The sequence below is a fragment of the Zootermopsis nevadensis genome, unplaced genomic scaffold, assembly GCF_977971745.1.
Source record: "Zootermopsis nevadensis isolate Lab colony 2312 unplaced genomic scaffold, Znev_1.0 Znev_ptg000023l, whole genome shotgun sequence".
Classification (NCBI taxonomy): Eukaryota; Metazoa; Arthropoda; class Insecta; order Blattodea; family Termopsidae; genus Zootermopsis; species Zootermopsis nevadensis.
The window spans coordinates 4,049,944-4,068,632 of NW_028259155.1; the positions used below are offsets into that span (position 1 = coordinate 4,049,944).

Genomic DNA, 18,689 nt, shown 5'->3' on the forward strand with positions numbered 1-18,689 from the left:
TGTAACTTTCTTAGGTCGTTTATCATTATAGTACACCCCATTTCTGTTTTGTCTGTCCTCTTTACATACGAGACAGGTTTTTACAATTGTGGGCTGAGGAAAATCTTTGTGATATAGTCCAGCTGAGTATATCTCAAATACTTGTGAAGAGGGATGCATAAACATTCTTTTGGATTCATTGTATAGGTAGACTTTCTTTCGTTGATAAACATTACTGCAGCATTAATTAATTGAAATTGTCGTCTTGGACAGTACAGCCAAATTTTTCACCCCATTTGGCCAATGGTTAGTATTATCTGTGAGGTTTTAAAAAGTGCTGCTAGCTTCAGTTGGTTTAAGTGTATCCGCCTTGTTCTGCGTGCATGTGTATACGCGAGCGCAGATACATTTAATATACCCAGTGTGTTCTAACAAAAAGCGATTATTTTCTGAAATAACGTTAACTAACTAATTTTTGTAAAGCAAATGTGTTGCGTTTTTGAGGTGAGAACTGCGTTTTTCAAAGACCGAAGCAGGGTTTCAATCTGTGCTGGTAACCTTACGAAAACCCTGGCTGCGTTAGCTATGTTTATGTGAAAAATAAAACACTAATAATTTAATAATACTAACTAATAATTGAATTCAAAATTTTTGCCGCCGATAGTAATTTTATTAATAATAATTTCGAATTGTTCAAGTGCATAGGTCTTCAATTGATAAGGGAGGTGAACACTGCTTGCGACGTCATGTTCTAAACTTGTTGCCAAGTGATACTGGGGTAGAGGCTTTGATTGTAGATTGAAGCATATAGGAGTAAGCAGGGAGTTAGTGTCAAAAGTTATGTGTGTAATACGTTGGGAAAGAACGTTACTGAAACCCCTTCGGTTGTAGGATTCAGCCTAGGAACTGTTTAATTTCAGTTTTCGGAAAATGACTGAAACTGTTTTTAAAGGTATGATTTTATTACAGCCATGTAAGCTACAACCAGTAGGTTAGTTTGGGGCGACATTCCAGTGTTTGAGACATTTTAGGTCTGTAAATTTGGTGTGTAATAATAACAGCACAACAATTTTTCAATGTATAGGTTTTTGTAGGACCATAAAAATCTTCCCTTCTTAGCGTACATATGTTTGATAACAGTGCTTATGATTAACAAAAGTTTTTTTGTTCAGCTTATGAGTAAAAATTAGTTAGTACAACATTTTAGGAGCACTAGATTAAAAATTAGCTGTTTTTAAGAAAGATACATAAACTAGACAGTGAGTATTGTATTATATTAGACAATGAAGGCATACCATATTTTAAACATTAATCTCAGTTTAAGATTTGGCTGCAGAAATAAAGCTAATAATTGCTTTTTGGAAGGATAATATTATCCAAACCTGTGGGTTTAAACAATGAAACTGTAGTAGTATTTGAAGCAGATGATTAGTAGAATGCCGAAAGTGTTTCTTGCTTCAAATCTAATACCAAAATATAACCAATCCATAAATGTGACATAACCCTACTTGAATGTGGTTAATGTGTACACGAATAAACATTATTCCTACCAGCCTTTCAAACATGTTGGTGCACGATACTGCTTATGGAGTTCTCTTTTATTGTGTTAGTGTCATATTACTTGGGTTATGCATTAGTGTGGTGAATGCCTAGTGTATATTCCTTACCTCAGATATTCCAGACATGTTAGACTAATATTTTAAATACTGCTGTGTAGTAGTGTAACATACTCAAGCTTCTATGTAACACAGAACTGTGTAGACTAGTAGGCCATTTTATCATGCCAACATTGTCATTATCTCTGTGCACTTATTTTCAAAAGTACTTAATTTTAAACATTATACCCATTCAAGAAACACAACTTTATAACTCAGTGATCATTTGTAAGGTTTTTTTAATTGAGAGCTTCATTTATAGTCAGTAATCGTAATATAATTATTTTAACCTACACAAACCCATTGAATTAGGGTCCTTTGACTGTAATTAGCCAAAATACTAACAAATCCAGCTTATTCTGTGTAACAGGTTACTGAATTATAGATAAATTCAAAATATAGAATGTCTTGTGTTACTCATCAACCAAACTGTTTTCGTTTTATAATAAATTGCAGTATATGATTTGCAGTGTGTGTAATGAACCACTTTATATTATCAATATGTAGTGAAGTTATATTAAGTTTTTTTTACCCATAAGGTTTTCCAAATAAAATTGCATGTGTAACTTCTTCTCCCATATGCTACAGCTATTGGCCATCTTATGGTTCTTAATTTCTTGTTGTTACTTTGTTGTTAATGTTAGTTACATATTTCAGCCTAAATTGAAGGTTAACTATATGCATATTTAGGAGTGTGAGACAATATTACAAAATGTGAAAAACATTTTGCCATCATCTTGAAAGAAGTTTTAGAATTAGAATTTATTTACATTCCATATTAATTTCATTTGACATTAGCCAAGGATGTAGAACATGTCATAACATAAATACAATACTTGTTTCTAATTCATATATAAATTACCCAGTTGTGACAGTGACTTACAGTCAATTACATTATTACCACAAAAATAGTTACACAAGAAAGCTTACCTGCTGTTGCATACATGTGTTTATTATAACTGAGAACTTTTAGTTAAGGTAAATTCTTGTATGGAGGAAGTAAGTTGTCTATATTCATTGTGGATTGTAATTTCTCTGCATGCATTGACCATATTGAATAAAATATATTCCACTGGATTATGTCCTTATAAGTAATCTTTGTTATGATCAGCTACAAAAAACAGTAATACATAGTTAATTTTGTCATTGTTATTTTCTTGATTTTCTTCCTAAGATGTTTCTATGTTGTGTGGGCCATCTATTCTTACATGCAATATTAATATAATGGCTGTAATACATTTTGATAATAATTAATGCTGTTGGTCATTATAAATTTTATACATTTATGTTTGTTGTAATTGTATTTTTCAGCGCCAAAAGCAAAAAGATCTCCAAGTGCAGATGATGATGATGAGGTAAGTTTTCTGTTTATATTGAAACAAATAAAAATTTTGTTGTAATTTTTTAACTGGATGATTGTAAGAGGTTTAAACACCAAGTTTGTAAAATACATATCATAATGTATTTTTATATACATGTTATTTATGCTGTAGGAATTTATATGAAAATAGGCCATGACAGTTTAACAGAACTGTATTGTTTTCTTCAGTCCCTTTTATTTCCTGTTTGTGAATAATAGCAATTTTTGCATAAATGGAATTGCATCTTATACTTAATACTATGGATTGGAAAATAGCATTTGCTGTGTGAAAAGAATTCTTCAAAATTTTTCACACCTTCACTGAATGACACAAAATGGTGGTCATTTTAATTGGGGTAGATACAACTTTTGGTCAGTGAACATAGCACTTTCACAGGGTTGTTATATATTAGGAGCAGTGCAGAAATTTTTTAGTTAAAACTTGTGTATCATATTCCTTAGGCCAATGAGCTGCAGGAAAATTCAGGAATTTTTGTAGTGTAGCTGAACTTTTTTTTTATTCAGTCTGAACATGAAGTCTGTGTCTGATGTTAAGAAGACATAAAATCTCTGATCAATTTTATGTTAGGTAAAAATTAAGTATGCTATTTATTGAAGGTTCTATGTTGATATGGACATTGTCCATCAGACCTATAAACACGTGGCAGCAACAGTGACTTCTGAGTGCATAGTTCCTTTGCCGTTACCATTGTCTTGTCATTGAGAAGTGAAAGAAATGTATTCAGAACAATACATTTATGTAGACATGTTATGAGGAGTATGTTGTTAGAATGGTGGATATTTATTTCTTATTTTAGATGTCGTCAACAGCATCAAAACGTCCACGCACTGCAGAAGACTTCTACCTTTTCTGTAAATTTATTTTGGAATATGAAAATTATGAGCAAGAGGTATGTATGTAATTGCAATTTTTTTTTTTGTATTAATATGTAACACGTTATATTACTACATTGATTTTCATCAAGAATTGCTTATTTTATTTGCTTATTACCTTTCTTTATCGCATTGTTATAGCGAGTAATGTACTTGATAAAGTTGTAAGGTGTTCAGTTTTTGAATATATGATGGTTTCGTGTTGATTTTTGACGTAAATACGTCTATAAGGAAGGGTCATTCGGCAAAAAAGTGGAACGAAAAAGTGTATCAATGGTTACCTAGGGAATGTCGTCTGTTTATCAACAAATAGACAAGAATGGTTACGTAGGAAATGTCATCTGTTTATCAACAAATAAACAACAGTGGTTATCTAGGAAACTTCATCTGTTTATCAACAAATAAACAACAGTGGTTACCTAGGAAATGTCATCTGTTTACTCTGCATTGTTGTTACCTATAAAACATTACTTTACATTACATTTCATTACATTACTTTACATTACATTCAGCTACCACAGACCCATCTTAAGCGTAACTAATTCAAGTTAAATAAGCAAAGTCTTAATCAAACTTATCTCAATTGTAAAGCATGTATGAAGGAAATATTTAGAATAAAGCCAATATATAAACTTCTTTTCCGTATAGACGTATTTACGTCAAATTCTCCGGAACCGTGGTTCCACTGACAACTTTTTTGTTTTGAAACATAATTATTGTACTAATGTTTTTACAGTATAAAAATATGACCTTTATCACTGTTGTGTTCCCATAAGGTGAAGACTGTTGAATTTATTATTGTCCATGTGTTAAGTTTTGGTACTGCTAAAAGCTTGTCGTTATTTTGAGCTGGTGTTACAGTAACACCTTGATCGGGACATGGTATCAGTAATGTTGATAGTCTGAGTATTGCAAATATCAATGCATGATAATTGATTAGTATTTGTCAGCATGTCTCTTCAGGGTACTTTTATGTGGAGTTCTTATTTGAAAAGCTATATTCATGCAGTAAATTTTCAGGAAATAAAAATATTTTTAATCCTGTACCAAAATACCCTATGCTGTTTGTGATCATTGAAAATTTTTAGGTGTTTCTCATGCTCTGGCATGAGTAGAGAACATGTTAAGGACTTATCTACATATTTCTTTTTTCTATGGGGTACGTAGCCCACATGACCAAGGGTCATTGTGCAGAAATGTGTACAGGTACTCATTTTGGAGAACATTGTTGCACAACAGTGGGAACCAGGGCCATTGTTGTGTAAGAATTGGAGCTGAGGTAATTTTTAAACATATTTTGTAACAAGGACCATATATCACATTAGTGCAACAGTGACCTATATTATGCGGCATGAAGAACACCTTTGGAATATGAGTGTACTCCGGAGATATTTTTCCAATCTTGTTAACATTAATGTTAATGTGAAGTTTCCATTAACCAGTACCAATGTTGCAGGAATTATGTGACAAAGCGGGCAGTCCTCTGAGCAGCAGAAGTAGTGTTGAAGACAGTATCAAGTCAGAGTCACCTTCTAATAGTGCCAATGAGGACAGGAAAGGTTTGGAAACAGGTGTGTTTACTTTACTCATACGTCTCACAATAAGAAACAAAAACGGCTTTGTGCTTCGTTATCAGGAATCCATGATTGCATTTTAATGATTGGTTGTTCTTTGGAACCCGGTGACATCGCTGTATGTCGTGTCCATGCTCATGCTATAAATATTTGTACGGTTGATTCGAGAATTTAGGTTATCATATCATATTAAAGCTTCCATGTGTGTTGGGGAAAATTGATTGAGCAAAAGTATGCAAGAATTACCTGGTATTGTCATAACTTTCTTAACGTAATAAAGCATACCTCACAGTATTTATTGCTAGTGTTTGATCTTTGAAAGCGTAGGAATGTATCTTGAATCATGTCCATTTTTTTCTTTATGTTATGTATCGTGTTGTTAACCTTTATAAGCCAAAAGGGACGTGTGTCTTATGAAATGTGTTTGTGCTTGGCCAACTGTGATAAATATTCTGTCCTGCTACATCACAATATTAAACATTTTATATATTTACAAGAACAGCATCTTGTGTGTCAAAAATGCTTCTATACACTTCTTAGATTTTAAGAAATTTATTTGTAATTAATTTATCTACTTTAAGGGGTAGGTTTTCTTATTAATGTCTGCCTGAAATTGGCATAAATTTTTTAATATTTAAAACAGTTATCTCCAAGATACTGTTCTTTTTTGGTGTCCCACAAGATGTCAAAGTCAGATATCTAAAGATGCTCTAAGATCACTCCTTATATCGCCACCCCTTTTGTGAAATCCATGTCTTTTTCCTCATTACTTCATCGATGTGTTAATGTCCTAGTAGGGTACTGTTTGTTTGCTCTATGTATATACTCAGAGGAATGAAGGTTAATTTACTGCCGCACTTAAAATACCCATGAGCTTAAAATTTTATATTTTTTATTGGGAAACAATCCACCCCCTGCGAGGAGCTGCATATGTTGTAACAAAAAGCTGTGTTATAGAACACAAAATAGTTTGCTCTTTTCAGACAGGTGAATAAAACACCTTGTTCCACTATTCTTGTTCATACATTTTGAATGTGTCGCCCCTCGCCTGTCTAAATGGCATTAAATTTTGCTCTTAGTTTCTTTCTATGAAGATCTTGCAGCGTTCCTGCTCAATTATATTTCTCACAGGACGGAAGTCCATTTTTCTAGTGTATAAATTGTCCCATAAAGATTATCCATGTCAACTCACAGAATTTGTTGGTTGGTTTTCTGTTTGTTTCGTTTATTTGTTTATTTATTTGTGCTTTGTGGGTTGCTTTAGTCGCATAACATTGAGGAATTACATGATTGTTTTGAATGGTGGCTTTGGAAGGGTATTCACAGAACTGGTAATGCATAATATATTTTGATGTACTATCCCAGCAATTTGTCTAGAAGACCTGAGGAAAAGTACAAAAAATCTTCATCTAACTGGTCTCCTAGCATGAAAATGTAACCTGCTTGGTGAGTAGAGATTGAATCATTGGAAATGTATGTGATGAGAGTCTCCCCCTGCCCCCACTTCCCATGGAGGGTTTTAAGGTTAATTAGGAATCTTCCAACTTCTTCTCAAAGTGGCTAGAATATCAAAATATTTTATTAATTGGCTTTGGAGTTATAGATTGTATTTTATTTGTAATGGCAGTTCTTTGCCTATAGGCCACCATCTTTTCAGAATAGTGTTCCATATAATTGAGTAATCTTCATCTACTCTAGCAGTTAAATGGCAGATTTGTTTTAAAAAAGTAACATTTTTAAGTACTTGTGGGTTATCCGGACACATCGCTTTAAAAATAGGTTAGGTTAGGTTAGGGCTGTTGTTATCTGTTAGTTCGTTCAGTTATTTATTGCTCTCCACACACATTAACCTAACCTAACCTATTTTTAAAGTGATGTGTCCCTATAACCCACAAGTACCCATTTTTATTAATCTTTGCTTTTGTTTGTTTCAATTGTCTGGCCTTGACAATCAGTACTTTATGAACAGGGATCATGCAGTATAGAACAACCATCAATTTTTCTTAATGTTACATTATCACAATCGTCTGTACGCATCGAGATGGCTGTGGAAAATTGTTTCCTCGTTGAAACCCAAGCATTCATATGCCTGATAATTTTGAAATGTCTCCCATTACATTCCTCTGCCATTATGCAAGGTGCTGGCAGTACAAGAACGCCATATTCTAGACTAGGCGGCTTTGTAACACTGGCCCAACTAATTTTAGAAATGTAGAAAACCATCTCTTTAACCCACCCATCATTTGTATCATTTATCTCTGTGTGTTGTTTATATTGTGGTCATGGAAGTTATGTATTTTGGTTTCTGACTTTATTGCAATAATATTTTTTAACTAGGAACCTATATATATAAATTCAATATTAATATTTCTGTATTTTATTTCTTGGAACTATGACTGGAACAAATTACATAACGAGGAGCTTCGTAACTTGCAGTCTTCATATGTCATTAGAGAATTGTAGTCAGAATACCTGAGTAAAGATGGGATGATTATATTAAAATTAATCTTTTAAAAATTGGATATGAAGGAATGGACAAGATTTATCTCGCTTAGGATAATGACAATTGGTGGTTTCTTTGTGAATCTGGTAATGACTTTTGAGATCCATAAAAAAAGGCAGGGAGTTTCTTTTCTGGCTGTGAGGTTAAGAGCGACTCAGTTGTACAAAGTGAGTTAGTGGGTTTCAGGAACTGTGCTTCATTCCGTAGTAAAGACTAGCTTAAACAGGATGTGATGATTTGGAGATACTGCAGTACATATTATAGTTTTTAGCAGCATTGGAAATTTTATTCACTTGGTCTTCCTGTTGTATATTTACCTTGTTTGAAATCAGTAGTATCAATAGTGATTCCCATATTGAAGCAGAAGTGAAGTTATGAAATGTAATATCCATGTGTTTATTAATTAACCATAGTCACTAAAAGTTTAATAGACATGGGGTCATAGAATATTTTTCACTTGAATGCTGCCTTTGGCTTTCAGAGATTGAATTATTCACTAATTCTTGTCTCTTTTTCTTGTGCGTCTAGTTATTTACGTGTTTATTTCTGTATTTTTCTTTGTTTTTATAGTTTTTTGTTTGTGTATGTGTGTGTACTGTTTATCATCATCATCGTCATAACTAAATCTTGCTAAAGTGAAGTATTTTTTCTCCACATTTCTCTGAAACTCGTTAACGTGTAAATCTAAAGTAATTTTGAGTGACATGTCATTTTTTAATGGGATGCTTAAAGCTCTTTATTATATTTACAGAATTTACATAAAAAGTTTGAATTTTAAATTCTGCTTATAATTAAATAGAATTTATTGCTTCACAGTGTTTAATATGCATATTCTGTACAGACAGAATAGCCATATTATTGCAATTATGAGTGTAATGTTACTTTGTTTATAATAGTAAAATATGGGGCCCAGTATAGTTCTCAATCAGCCGTTCACTGATATTGTTGAAAGATTTCTAGACATATGGGGTGGACAGTTAATTTCCATGCATTGTGGTATTTTGTACACCGATTCATACTTGTAACAACGTCATTTCTGTATATTTCTTTAAATGAACTTGAACTAACAATTTCATACAATATTTTACTTAATCTGCTCGTGGACTCAAATAAAGTGCAGTATGTATTCATGTACCTGTTTTCACTGTCCAACTTTCAGCAAAGGCTGCTTCTTCACAGGATTGGAACTGGAATGGCATACACTTTTCCGGTAAGAAGCAGTTCAGAGTTGGAGAGGAAAATGGCAGAGGGCATTAGATTAGCCGTAACATTATATGGTCAAAAGATTACACGGAGTTGATTCCATTTTCTTATTTTTGCAGTTTTCTCAACGTCTTGATAGTTCTGAAATTTACAGTTTTACTAAGAAGTAAGAATGCTGACATTGTTCAGGATATTTAAATTCATTATCATTACCGATAGTTCACTTGCTTTATTTGTATGTTGTAATCTTTTTGCCATACATAACCTCGCATGTCTAGTATATATTGCTGGTTACTTGTATATGATTATCTGATTTTAACACCATAATGTTCGTGTATTTTGTCTTCAGCATATTATATTAGAAGGATATTTTGTAATTGTTTATTAAATCACTGAAATTGTGAAATTTGGATTATAGGGCACTATTTCAAGTAACTAGGGTACTGAACAAGTAATCTGTGATTTTATTGTTTGTCAGACTTCAAAGAATCCTTAAAAACTCCAGTTCTTCAGTCTTCTGTAACTCTGTGTTAGTCCTTTTGTTTTTGGATTATAGAATGTGCAGTTTCTCAATATTCTTTGCATGGGTTTGAATATGTTCTGAATGGCCAAAATCTTTCATCTTTTTCTGTGGACTTGGAAATTCATGTAATATCTTACGGGAGCAGTCTAGCGAATGAAATTACTGTTGCAATGCGTCATACATATCAGAAGATGCTTGTTCCTGGTATTTTGTGCATGATTTTATTTTTTATTTTGTAGTGAATTCTGAGATAGGAGATACTTTAATATATAGGGTTGTCAGTCAAGTGTTTTTTAGTATCTACATTTAATTGATGAGCTGATGAATCAAGAAAGGAACAAGTTAATGGAAACATTCTTTGTCATAAAATGTGACAACCAATTTATTAGTAAATGCTTTTTTGAACTAGCCATATAAGTCTGAATCTTGGAAAGTTTAGTGAGGTTAGGTTTCCTCCAATTGGACTTCGAGAATTACCAGTGAGCATTATTTTTAGTACCGAGTTAAATCTGTCCAGGCTGAATGCTATAGAACTGACAACTGCATACAACAGTAATGTTACCATTGCTTTAAGAGCTTCAGAATATTTTCTGTATGGCATTGGCTCTTGTTTAGATGGTTTATGAAGATGGAAATCTGATGAACCGACACCTACTGTAGGGATGTTGACATCTCCTCTTGACCACTCCAATTGGTGAGAAGTTGCTGATTTGTATTAGTTGTGGATAACACACTCTATGTTTATACGTGTTTATAGCAGTTGTGACACTGTGAAATAGCTTACCCTATAGAACATGTGCATTAAGTTCATTCATTGTGTAACTTGGAAAGTTGCCTTTGAAAGTTGTTAAATACTGGAATCTGTATTCTGGGAAGAAAGTCTCGACAATGTTTTGAAACATCTCAGGGATTTGTTCAATTTAACCTTTTGAAACCTGTTAGAAATTTTATGTACCACATGTTTTTACAATCTGTAGTTCTGAATTTGCTTACAGTGTATTTATGGGTTTCATATGATTCTAAACTGATTATTTCTGTAAACAGCATTGACTGTTTGCTCTTTGTATAGAGTAATGTTGTGTTTTCTTTGCGGTAGGAACTGAATCTTTAACTGTTATTTAGATGAGCAGAATTTTTATTTTAGATTTTCTGGACCCTTGTTATCCATTTTATCACATACTGAGGACAATTTTATAGTGGCAGTCGATGAGGCCATGGGCCATGATATATCAAGTAAGTTATTATCAGTAATAAAAAAAATTAAGTCTGAAATTGAGGTTAGTGCAATGATTAACAAAAGATACAGGAAAACTTTATCAATATCTGTATTGTGTAAGACTTGAGGTTCTCACAGCGGTGAGTATGAAGATATCCGTCTTCTGGGTTATTGCGCTGTGTAGTCTGGTCGATGTTAACCAACGTTTCAGAGGTCATACTGCCCTGATGACGGAGGCAGTATGACCTCTGAAACGTTGGTAAACATCGACCAGACTACACAGCGCAACAACCCAGAAGACAGAAATCTTCATACTCATCGCCCTGATGACGGAGGCAGTATGACCTCTGAAACGTTGGTTAACATCGACCAGACTACACAGCGCAATAACCCAGAAGACGGATATCTTCAATATCTGTATTGTTAACATTTCAAAATATGTAGCCACGTAGCACAGGTTAAACATGGTAATTATAAGTGTTGGTCTTCGTTCTATCATCTTATTTTAGCTGTCTCATAAAAGTGTTGATGGATAAGAAGTGTATGAACAGGTTTTCTTGGTCTTCCGTTTTCTCGTCGTCCACAACAAACCCCCCCCCCCCCCCCCCCCCAATCGTCCTTGCTTCCACATCCTAACATAGACATCTTATCACTCTTAAAATGTTATGAACTTTTGAAACAAAGGTCCTTGGGTTTGGTTCTTTAGGCAACTGTTGTGAGATGACTGTTTTATCTTTTAGGACCTGCTTGTAAGTGAGGAAGTTTCTTTCACTTACTTCTAAGAACTTGTTACATTTTCTACTTAAGATTTATTCCACTTTGGTTCATCCTTTTTACGTGATATATCATATTTATTTTAAATTATTTCAATTTATTTCAATGAAGAAATGTAACATGTTACTGGTACTAGAATATTTGTTTACAATTTTGGGTTTCTCTTGTCCCCCTTGCATGCTCATTGCCCTATTATTCTCCTCATACAGTTTTCTTCATATTTCCTGTTTCTTCTAGTCTTGTGTTCTCAAATACCTTTGAGCTGTATTCTTCCCTAAAGATGAGACCAAATTTCTTACGGTGTTGAATTGTTTACGTCTGACTGAAATTGATGACGCTGAAATACGTGGAATAAAACGTGTAGAAAGTGGGTTTTATCTTGGCTTCCAGGAGTCCCGAGATGGTTGCTTTTATTAAGATAATTATATGTACTGTACTTTCCTTTGACATTAAAAAATTCAGTTTTGTTATGGTAATGGATTTGCATGTAATTGGAGACATGGAATGTTATTTCTGAGTCCTGTCACTTGGTGTTATGATGTAATATGTGTAAATATTATTCTTTGTTCTGATGCTTTTAATTCCAATGATAAATCCATGTATGCCAGTATGATTAAATTTTAGATTAAATAACTTACTTTCAGTCTACTTATTATCTTTGTAGGTGTTAAAGTGTGTATAGGTTTATGAGTACAGCGAAACTTCACCATAGATACTAAAGAAAGAACTGTATGTTAAATACATTTAAATTTTCTAACCAATTCTGTGAACTCTATAGATATCTTCAAAATTCTTTATGACGAGATATTGGATATGTTGTCAGTCCTCAATACTACTTTGCACAAAACCAGATTGGTAATATTAATATGAGGAACATAGTGCTTCTACCTTCACCGCTGAAGATGGAGGCTGCGTTCCTCCAAAACCGTTGCAGACGGCAAAAATTCTATATGGTGAAGCAACTTAGAAGACCACCGTCTTTATTCACATTGCTATGAAGCATCAGATCTGTTTTAGATTACTTTTGAGGTAGCCTGAATTTTCATTGCAAAGTTAACATAGTGGCGGAGTCCCTCTTTCTGCATGCCTAATTTCAGAATGAAACTACTTATAACATTCGGATAGCATTTGAGAATGTTCCTTACACTCTAGCTTAGATAACTTGATCTTAGAATTATTTAATGTCATGATTTTATATACTAACACTGTTCCAATTTGATTTCAGAAGAAGATTCATATGACTTGGTAACATGCTACTGTACCAAGCCATTTGCCGGAAGGCCCATGATCGAATGCAGCAAATGTCTCACGTGGATCCATCTCTCTTGTGCCAAAATAAAGAAAACAAACATCCCAGAAGTGTTCATTTGTGTCAAATGCAAAAACAGGAAATTCAACAGTGTCACATCAAGTTCGTCTGTTAGACACAAGAAAAGAGTGACTGTGTGATCAATTTCAGAAAATAGAAACATCAAGGATGATGCGTAAACTATTTGACCAGCAAATTAGGCATTTAGTGGAATGCTGTGAAATTTGCGCTCAGTTTATTTCAGGCGGGGCATGTGGGATTTGTCATGTTTTATTTCTGTGACATCCAGGTGTATATTTAGGAATGAAAAGTTCTTGCAAGTAAATACTTACGTGTTCCATTTCCTGTGTCTGAAAAGTCTTTGGAGTTGTTCAGAGTTGATTTTTGCGTTCAGGGGCAAGTGTAAAAATTTGTTATGCCTAACTCCTAGGACTTCTCCGGTGTCTTGGAAACGTAAATAAGAATGAAAGGTGACGAAAGACTCTCGGGCTACAAGCCGCGGCTGAAAGGTGAATAAACCGTATCTTCTGCCAATGTTTCAAGAACATCCTCTGTTCTCATCCTCAGGGTTGCTGGGTAACCAGATGACAACGGAGGTTTTTCTTGTAGCCCAAGAGCCTTTTAATCAACTTCAGTCACCGAGAAAGGTGTTGCTAGTTTCAAGCTTGAATTAGGAGGATGAATTTTGTTACAAAACAGAAGCAGTTTTTTTGCTGATATTGCCATATACAAGCATAATTTTTTATTTATGTTTTTTGAGATAGGTGTCAAGACTTAATTATTTGTGCTGCCTAATTGTTTGGAAGATCGTGTTTCTTGTTACCTTCCAGTAATTTGGTTCTAACCATTGTTGCTCTGTTTCATAAGATTTTACTTTGAGAAAATAAAATGTTAATTTTCTCAGTTTTTTTATGTTCTGTGATGTAATAGAGAGTCAGGTAGTACTTTACCGATGAGATCATTTTCTAAAACTTCTCGAATTTAACCAAATTGCCCGCAACTTGAAGATTATAATTTTTTTGTATTATTTTTAAATAGCTCCGTCAATACCATAATTCTACTGTTTTCCTGCTGATCAAATCTATGATTACTACATCTGGGAATTTTTCATCTTTGGCCACTAGTGAAGTTTTAATTTAAATCAGTGGACAGTATTGATTCCAAACCAGGTGTGAAATGTTTAAAATGGAGCTGCTTGCATAGGATGAAATTGGTGTAATGTATGTTACAGACTGATTATTTTGTTGATGTACTGTATTTATTTTTTCAGTAATTGTTATTACATGCAATTTTGTAAGCCAGGATTTGTGAAGACTGCCTCATCAAAGAGGCTGTGGCCAAAGGTGAAAAGTCTGGGTTTTTTTTCCCCCTCTAGAATAAATTTTCAAAAATAAAAATTAGAGAAGTTTTATATGAGGGTTGAAATCGAAATACAACTTAAACAGGGAAACATTGGTTTTTCATCTGACTATGGTGATCTTCGTGATACGACTTGGTCATAACATTAGAAGCATTGTGATACTGAACCACACGTTACTTTCTCATGATTGGTTCTGTACAGCGGTATCTATTTGTGTACATAATGTTATCTACATTTATTGTAAATAAGTACAGAATTGTAATTGGAAATATTTCTTGTTAATGATTCAAACAAATCCTTGTTATAGTGTGAACTCATCATTATAAAATTACATTATGTGCAGCATTAATTGAAGTTTTGAAGGATTAATGAAATGACTGAAAGATTTAGTTTCCTATTTTGTCTAAAAATTATACCTTTAAGGAATTTGTTACCTGCCACGGTGGTCTAGCGGTTAGAACGCTGGCCTTGTAATCCTGGGGTCCCGGGTTCGATTCCCGGCGGTGCCCGAATTTATAACTTGTGTTGGGCAAGGCCGTGGTCTAGGCAACACGGAGTTTTCCTCCGGGGCTTCCCCGGTTTCTCCATACACACTGAAGAAGGCAATGGCAAACCACTTCTGGATCACCTGCCTAAAAACATATATGAACAGGTTCCAGTCCGAGAAAAGGGTGGAAGGATCCTGTTTGTAATATGTCGCCAACCTCCTGTAAAGGAGACGGCGTAATAAAGAAGAAGAAGGAATTTGTTGTCTGATAATAGTTTGTTTATTTTTATTATAGTTTATTATATATAGTTTTATAATGATGGGATTATGCTATAGGCTGCAATTAGGTAGTATGAACAATTGTAGCATTTCATTTATCGCAATACTAGTACTCGGAAATTTTGATGTGGACTGGAATTCACTGGTGTCGCCATTTTGTTCAGATCTCTTGTGGCTTCAGAAATCTGCATGTGTGCATAACAGTATTTTACTGGAGGAGGGGAGAGGGCATAAATTGGCATAGAAAACTTTGAAATGAGGGCATTTTGGGGGGGGGGGGGGAGTTGTCATTACTGTATTAACTCTCTGATGTACATGGTTGATCTCAATAAGCATAATGCTTGTGTAACTTTGCTAGGTAAAGAGAAATTGTCAAGATATCTAATGGCACACAATATTAATTCCTCTGTATACTACAGTTATTGTATTCCTTTAATACTTCCAAGTAATTGGTTGAAATTGCTGTGGTAAGAAACCATGTATGGGCCCTTCTTTAATTGGAAAGAGCCATAGAATGATCCTGATGTATACTCTTCCTCCACCGACTTTGCCATCTTTTTTATACATTGTCATAATCATGAAGAATGCGATCATTTGTGAATTTTTTTAATCATTTTTGGTTGGTAAGGATATATTCACCCCAGTTTTGTTGCGAGTAATAAGAAGAAGGGGTTTGACTTTGCCTTGTCTTTGTAGATATGTGTCTGCGTCATTTATGTTTGTACCAACTAACCCTGTCATATAGACTGCTATTTCCCCTTTACTGTGATCAGAATTTTATGATTTTCTTTAGAAGCATATTAAAACTTCCCTTAAACTCAACAATAAATATCATCAGTCATTGAATGACATTAATTCCATGGTCATTAATTTTGAACTTTACTGCATGTACTCTGAATATTTTACTTCCATTGTAGTTTACATATCCTAAAGTTCTAGTTAGGAGATCTACCGTGGCCACTCTTAATATCTACTTTATTATATATCAAGATTCAAGAATATTTGTTTTATGCAGCGTAGTTTGGGTTGTACTTGCCTGAAGCTTCATGAGATAAATCTTCAGCCAGAATTTCTTAAAATTATCTTTAATACTGTAGTTCATTATGCTACTGTAAGGAATGAGTTCTTGGTCCACCCATACATTGGAAAGGAGTTCTAAAAGCAAGTTAATTAATATGTAAGATGTCAATCAAATCTTCCATCTTTGGTCCTCCTTGTCTCTGAATAGGAATGAAGAAGTGCATGATGGTGCCCTCCATATTGGCATCATTTTAGTCCTGTTTCTCAAAAATTGCTCAGCATAAATGTTTGTTTGTTTTACAAATTCTCATGTTTGTTATACAGTTTTTTTTACAATTTATTTTTGATGGGGTGTACATTGAACAGAGTAAGTGTTCTCCTATTTGGCTTTTATTGGCAAAATTCGTAATTTTTTTATAGTTTTATTGAGATTATATAAATTTAATCAAAATATGAAACATGTCTGGAATTTAAATCTTTGATTGACAGACAAACAAACATAGTATGTATATTATGCTCATGTAAAAAGAATGGTGACTAAATGAATTACCTTTCAGTACAAGGAGGTTTCAGTAGCAATACCGTGGATACTTTGTAGGTACGTATCAACGTTGGTGTCTACCTGCTAATCCACACGGCATAACAACATGGATCCTTGGATGATTCATCTTTGAGTTATGGCTCATTTTGTTTTGAAAGGATTGGGATAAAAAATAAAATATTAACGCCCACAGGAAAGCGTTTACATATTGCTGATTCCAATATTACAGATTTCTGTTTTGATAACAAGAAGTTACAAAAATGCTCAAAGTGTTGCCCTTGTGCTTCCACGCCTCATTAAGTATTATGCACGCTGAATTCCAGGCATACTTAATGAAACATTGAAGGACCTATGTTTACACAGACATTTAATTGTTTTTGTGCACAGAATATTTGCCGATTGTGGCAATGTATATTTCTGAAGCATTCTGTATACATGTAGCACTACTTTGTGTCAGGTATTGTAAGTACAGTGAACATCAAGTAGTTTTCGTTCTAAATTCTTTTCCATTAGGAAGAAGTGGTGAATAATAATGTTATTAATAATAAATTCTCCGTTACAGAAATCTTAATGTAATGCACTCGGTTTTCAATGTAATTAATGAAGATGAAATTCTTCTTTCTGACAGGAAGTCAAGTTACATTTTATTTGCACAGTAGTGTCAGAACCTTATACAGAGAATATATTAATTTCCTCTGAGAGCAATTGGTAGGTTTGCACATACACAGAATTTCAATAAAATTAATATTAATTCATTATTTCCTTCCTTCAAGGCAAGCCTTTTGTGACCTCTCTGCAACTCAGTCTTACCTTTTCCGAATCTGAACAAAGAAGTCTAGCGTAATGAGTGTAGGTCTTGTAATATTTTCAATACATAATAGCAAAATTAAAAGAGTTTAATAGTCTGTGCAGTCAGTTATGGCCATTAAAGAAGATTCTAATGGTTCGACCCTGAGAAGTTGCTGTGTTATTGAAGAGGAATACGTTTAAATAAAAGGGGTTGTTACTTTCATCAGCAACGTTCAGTTTTCATTATTCTTTTTATGATCACAGATTCAAGGAAGGATGGTTATCTCACGTGTCCATCTATCATCGTCGTACCTAATGTAATAATGAAGAAACTATTCAAATCATGATGCAGCAGTTTGAAGTTCTGCTGTAATTTTAGTAGGAAATTTTATTTTGTGGTTTCACCAGGTCCTGTTAACCTTATGCTTGTATAGTACCTTTAAGAGGCTCCTCCTCCTCCACTGTCTGTCATTATTGTTAAGTGCTGCGTTACCTGTGTGGTCCGCAGAGGTGTTTACGAAGATACTTAGTACCAATCCCTTTGCAGAGCATGATAAAAGAACATTTTTGATGTTCCAAGGATTTTATTACATATATGAATCAGAAATTCTTTGCACTTTCAAATGCTGTTTGCAAGTATAAAATATTTTGCACTTTAAATAATTTTCATTTATTAATTTTAATTGGTAAAATTATATTTTTAGATGTTTTATCTTGTATGGGATTGTACTGACAAAAATGACCAAAAGAAATTATTGTAAATTGAAAGATACAGAAGTCTGAACAATGAGAATTTTCTATATATTTTATTTAAGAACTTGTAGATGTTTACTGAACTCTCCTTACATAGTTGTGATAGTGCTAACTGGATAAAACACTTTCACCCAAACACCTTGAAAAGTATAAGCACATATCATTGCAGTAATCTTCATAAATGCCTTTCATTGTATCACAATTCAGTGAATTTATTTTCACGCCCCCATGAAAATATTTGTACAGACATTTTACTATATTTTAATTTAAGCATTGCAACATTTATGCGGCCTGATGTGGAGACCATGTGTGGTTGGTGAAATTTTAAATATGCTCACTTTTAAGTGACGTAGCATTGAAATAGGCAGCACAAACTCCTAATATGTCCATATTCTAAAGTAAGAATCTCATTTTGTATATTCATGTTGATGTACAGGAAGACCTTACGTTTTCTCTTTCTGCAGTGATAT

General features: G+C 33.7%; 1 protein-coding gene across 7 annotated transcripts; it reads left to right on the forward strand.

Moving 5' to 3' along the window:
* The first annotated feature begins 345 nt into the window (after positions 1-345).
* Positions 346-14,619, forward strand: LOC110831256 (PHD finger protein 23A). 7 transcript variants are annotated; one of them, XM_022067035.2, is made up of 6 exons: positions 346-483; positions 2,946-2,989; positions 3,813-3,905; positions 5,345-5,459; positions 9,125-9,175; positions 12,907-14,619. In XM_022067035.2, the coding sequence occupies exons 3-6, from the start codon at positions 3,813-3,815 to the stop codon at positions 13,128-13,130; spliced, it is 483 nt and encodes a 160-aa protein (XP_021922727.1). In that variant the 5' UTR covers positions 346-483; positions 2,946-2,989; the 3' UTR covers positions 13,131-14,619. The 7 variants fall into 7 exon arrangements, with proteins under 7 accessions (XP_021922727.1, XP_021922724.1, XP_021922726.1 ...); XM_022067032.2 differs by lacking the exon at positions 346-483 and adding an exon at positions 732-931 and having other exon boundaries at positions 12,910-14,619; XM_022067031.2 differs by lacking the exon at positions 346-483 and adding an exon at positions 733-931.
* Positions 14,620-18,689: the final 4,070 nt, after the last annotated feature.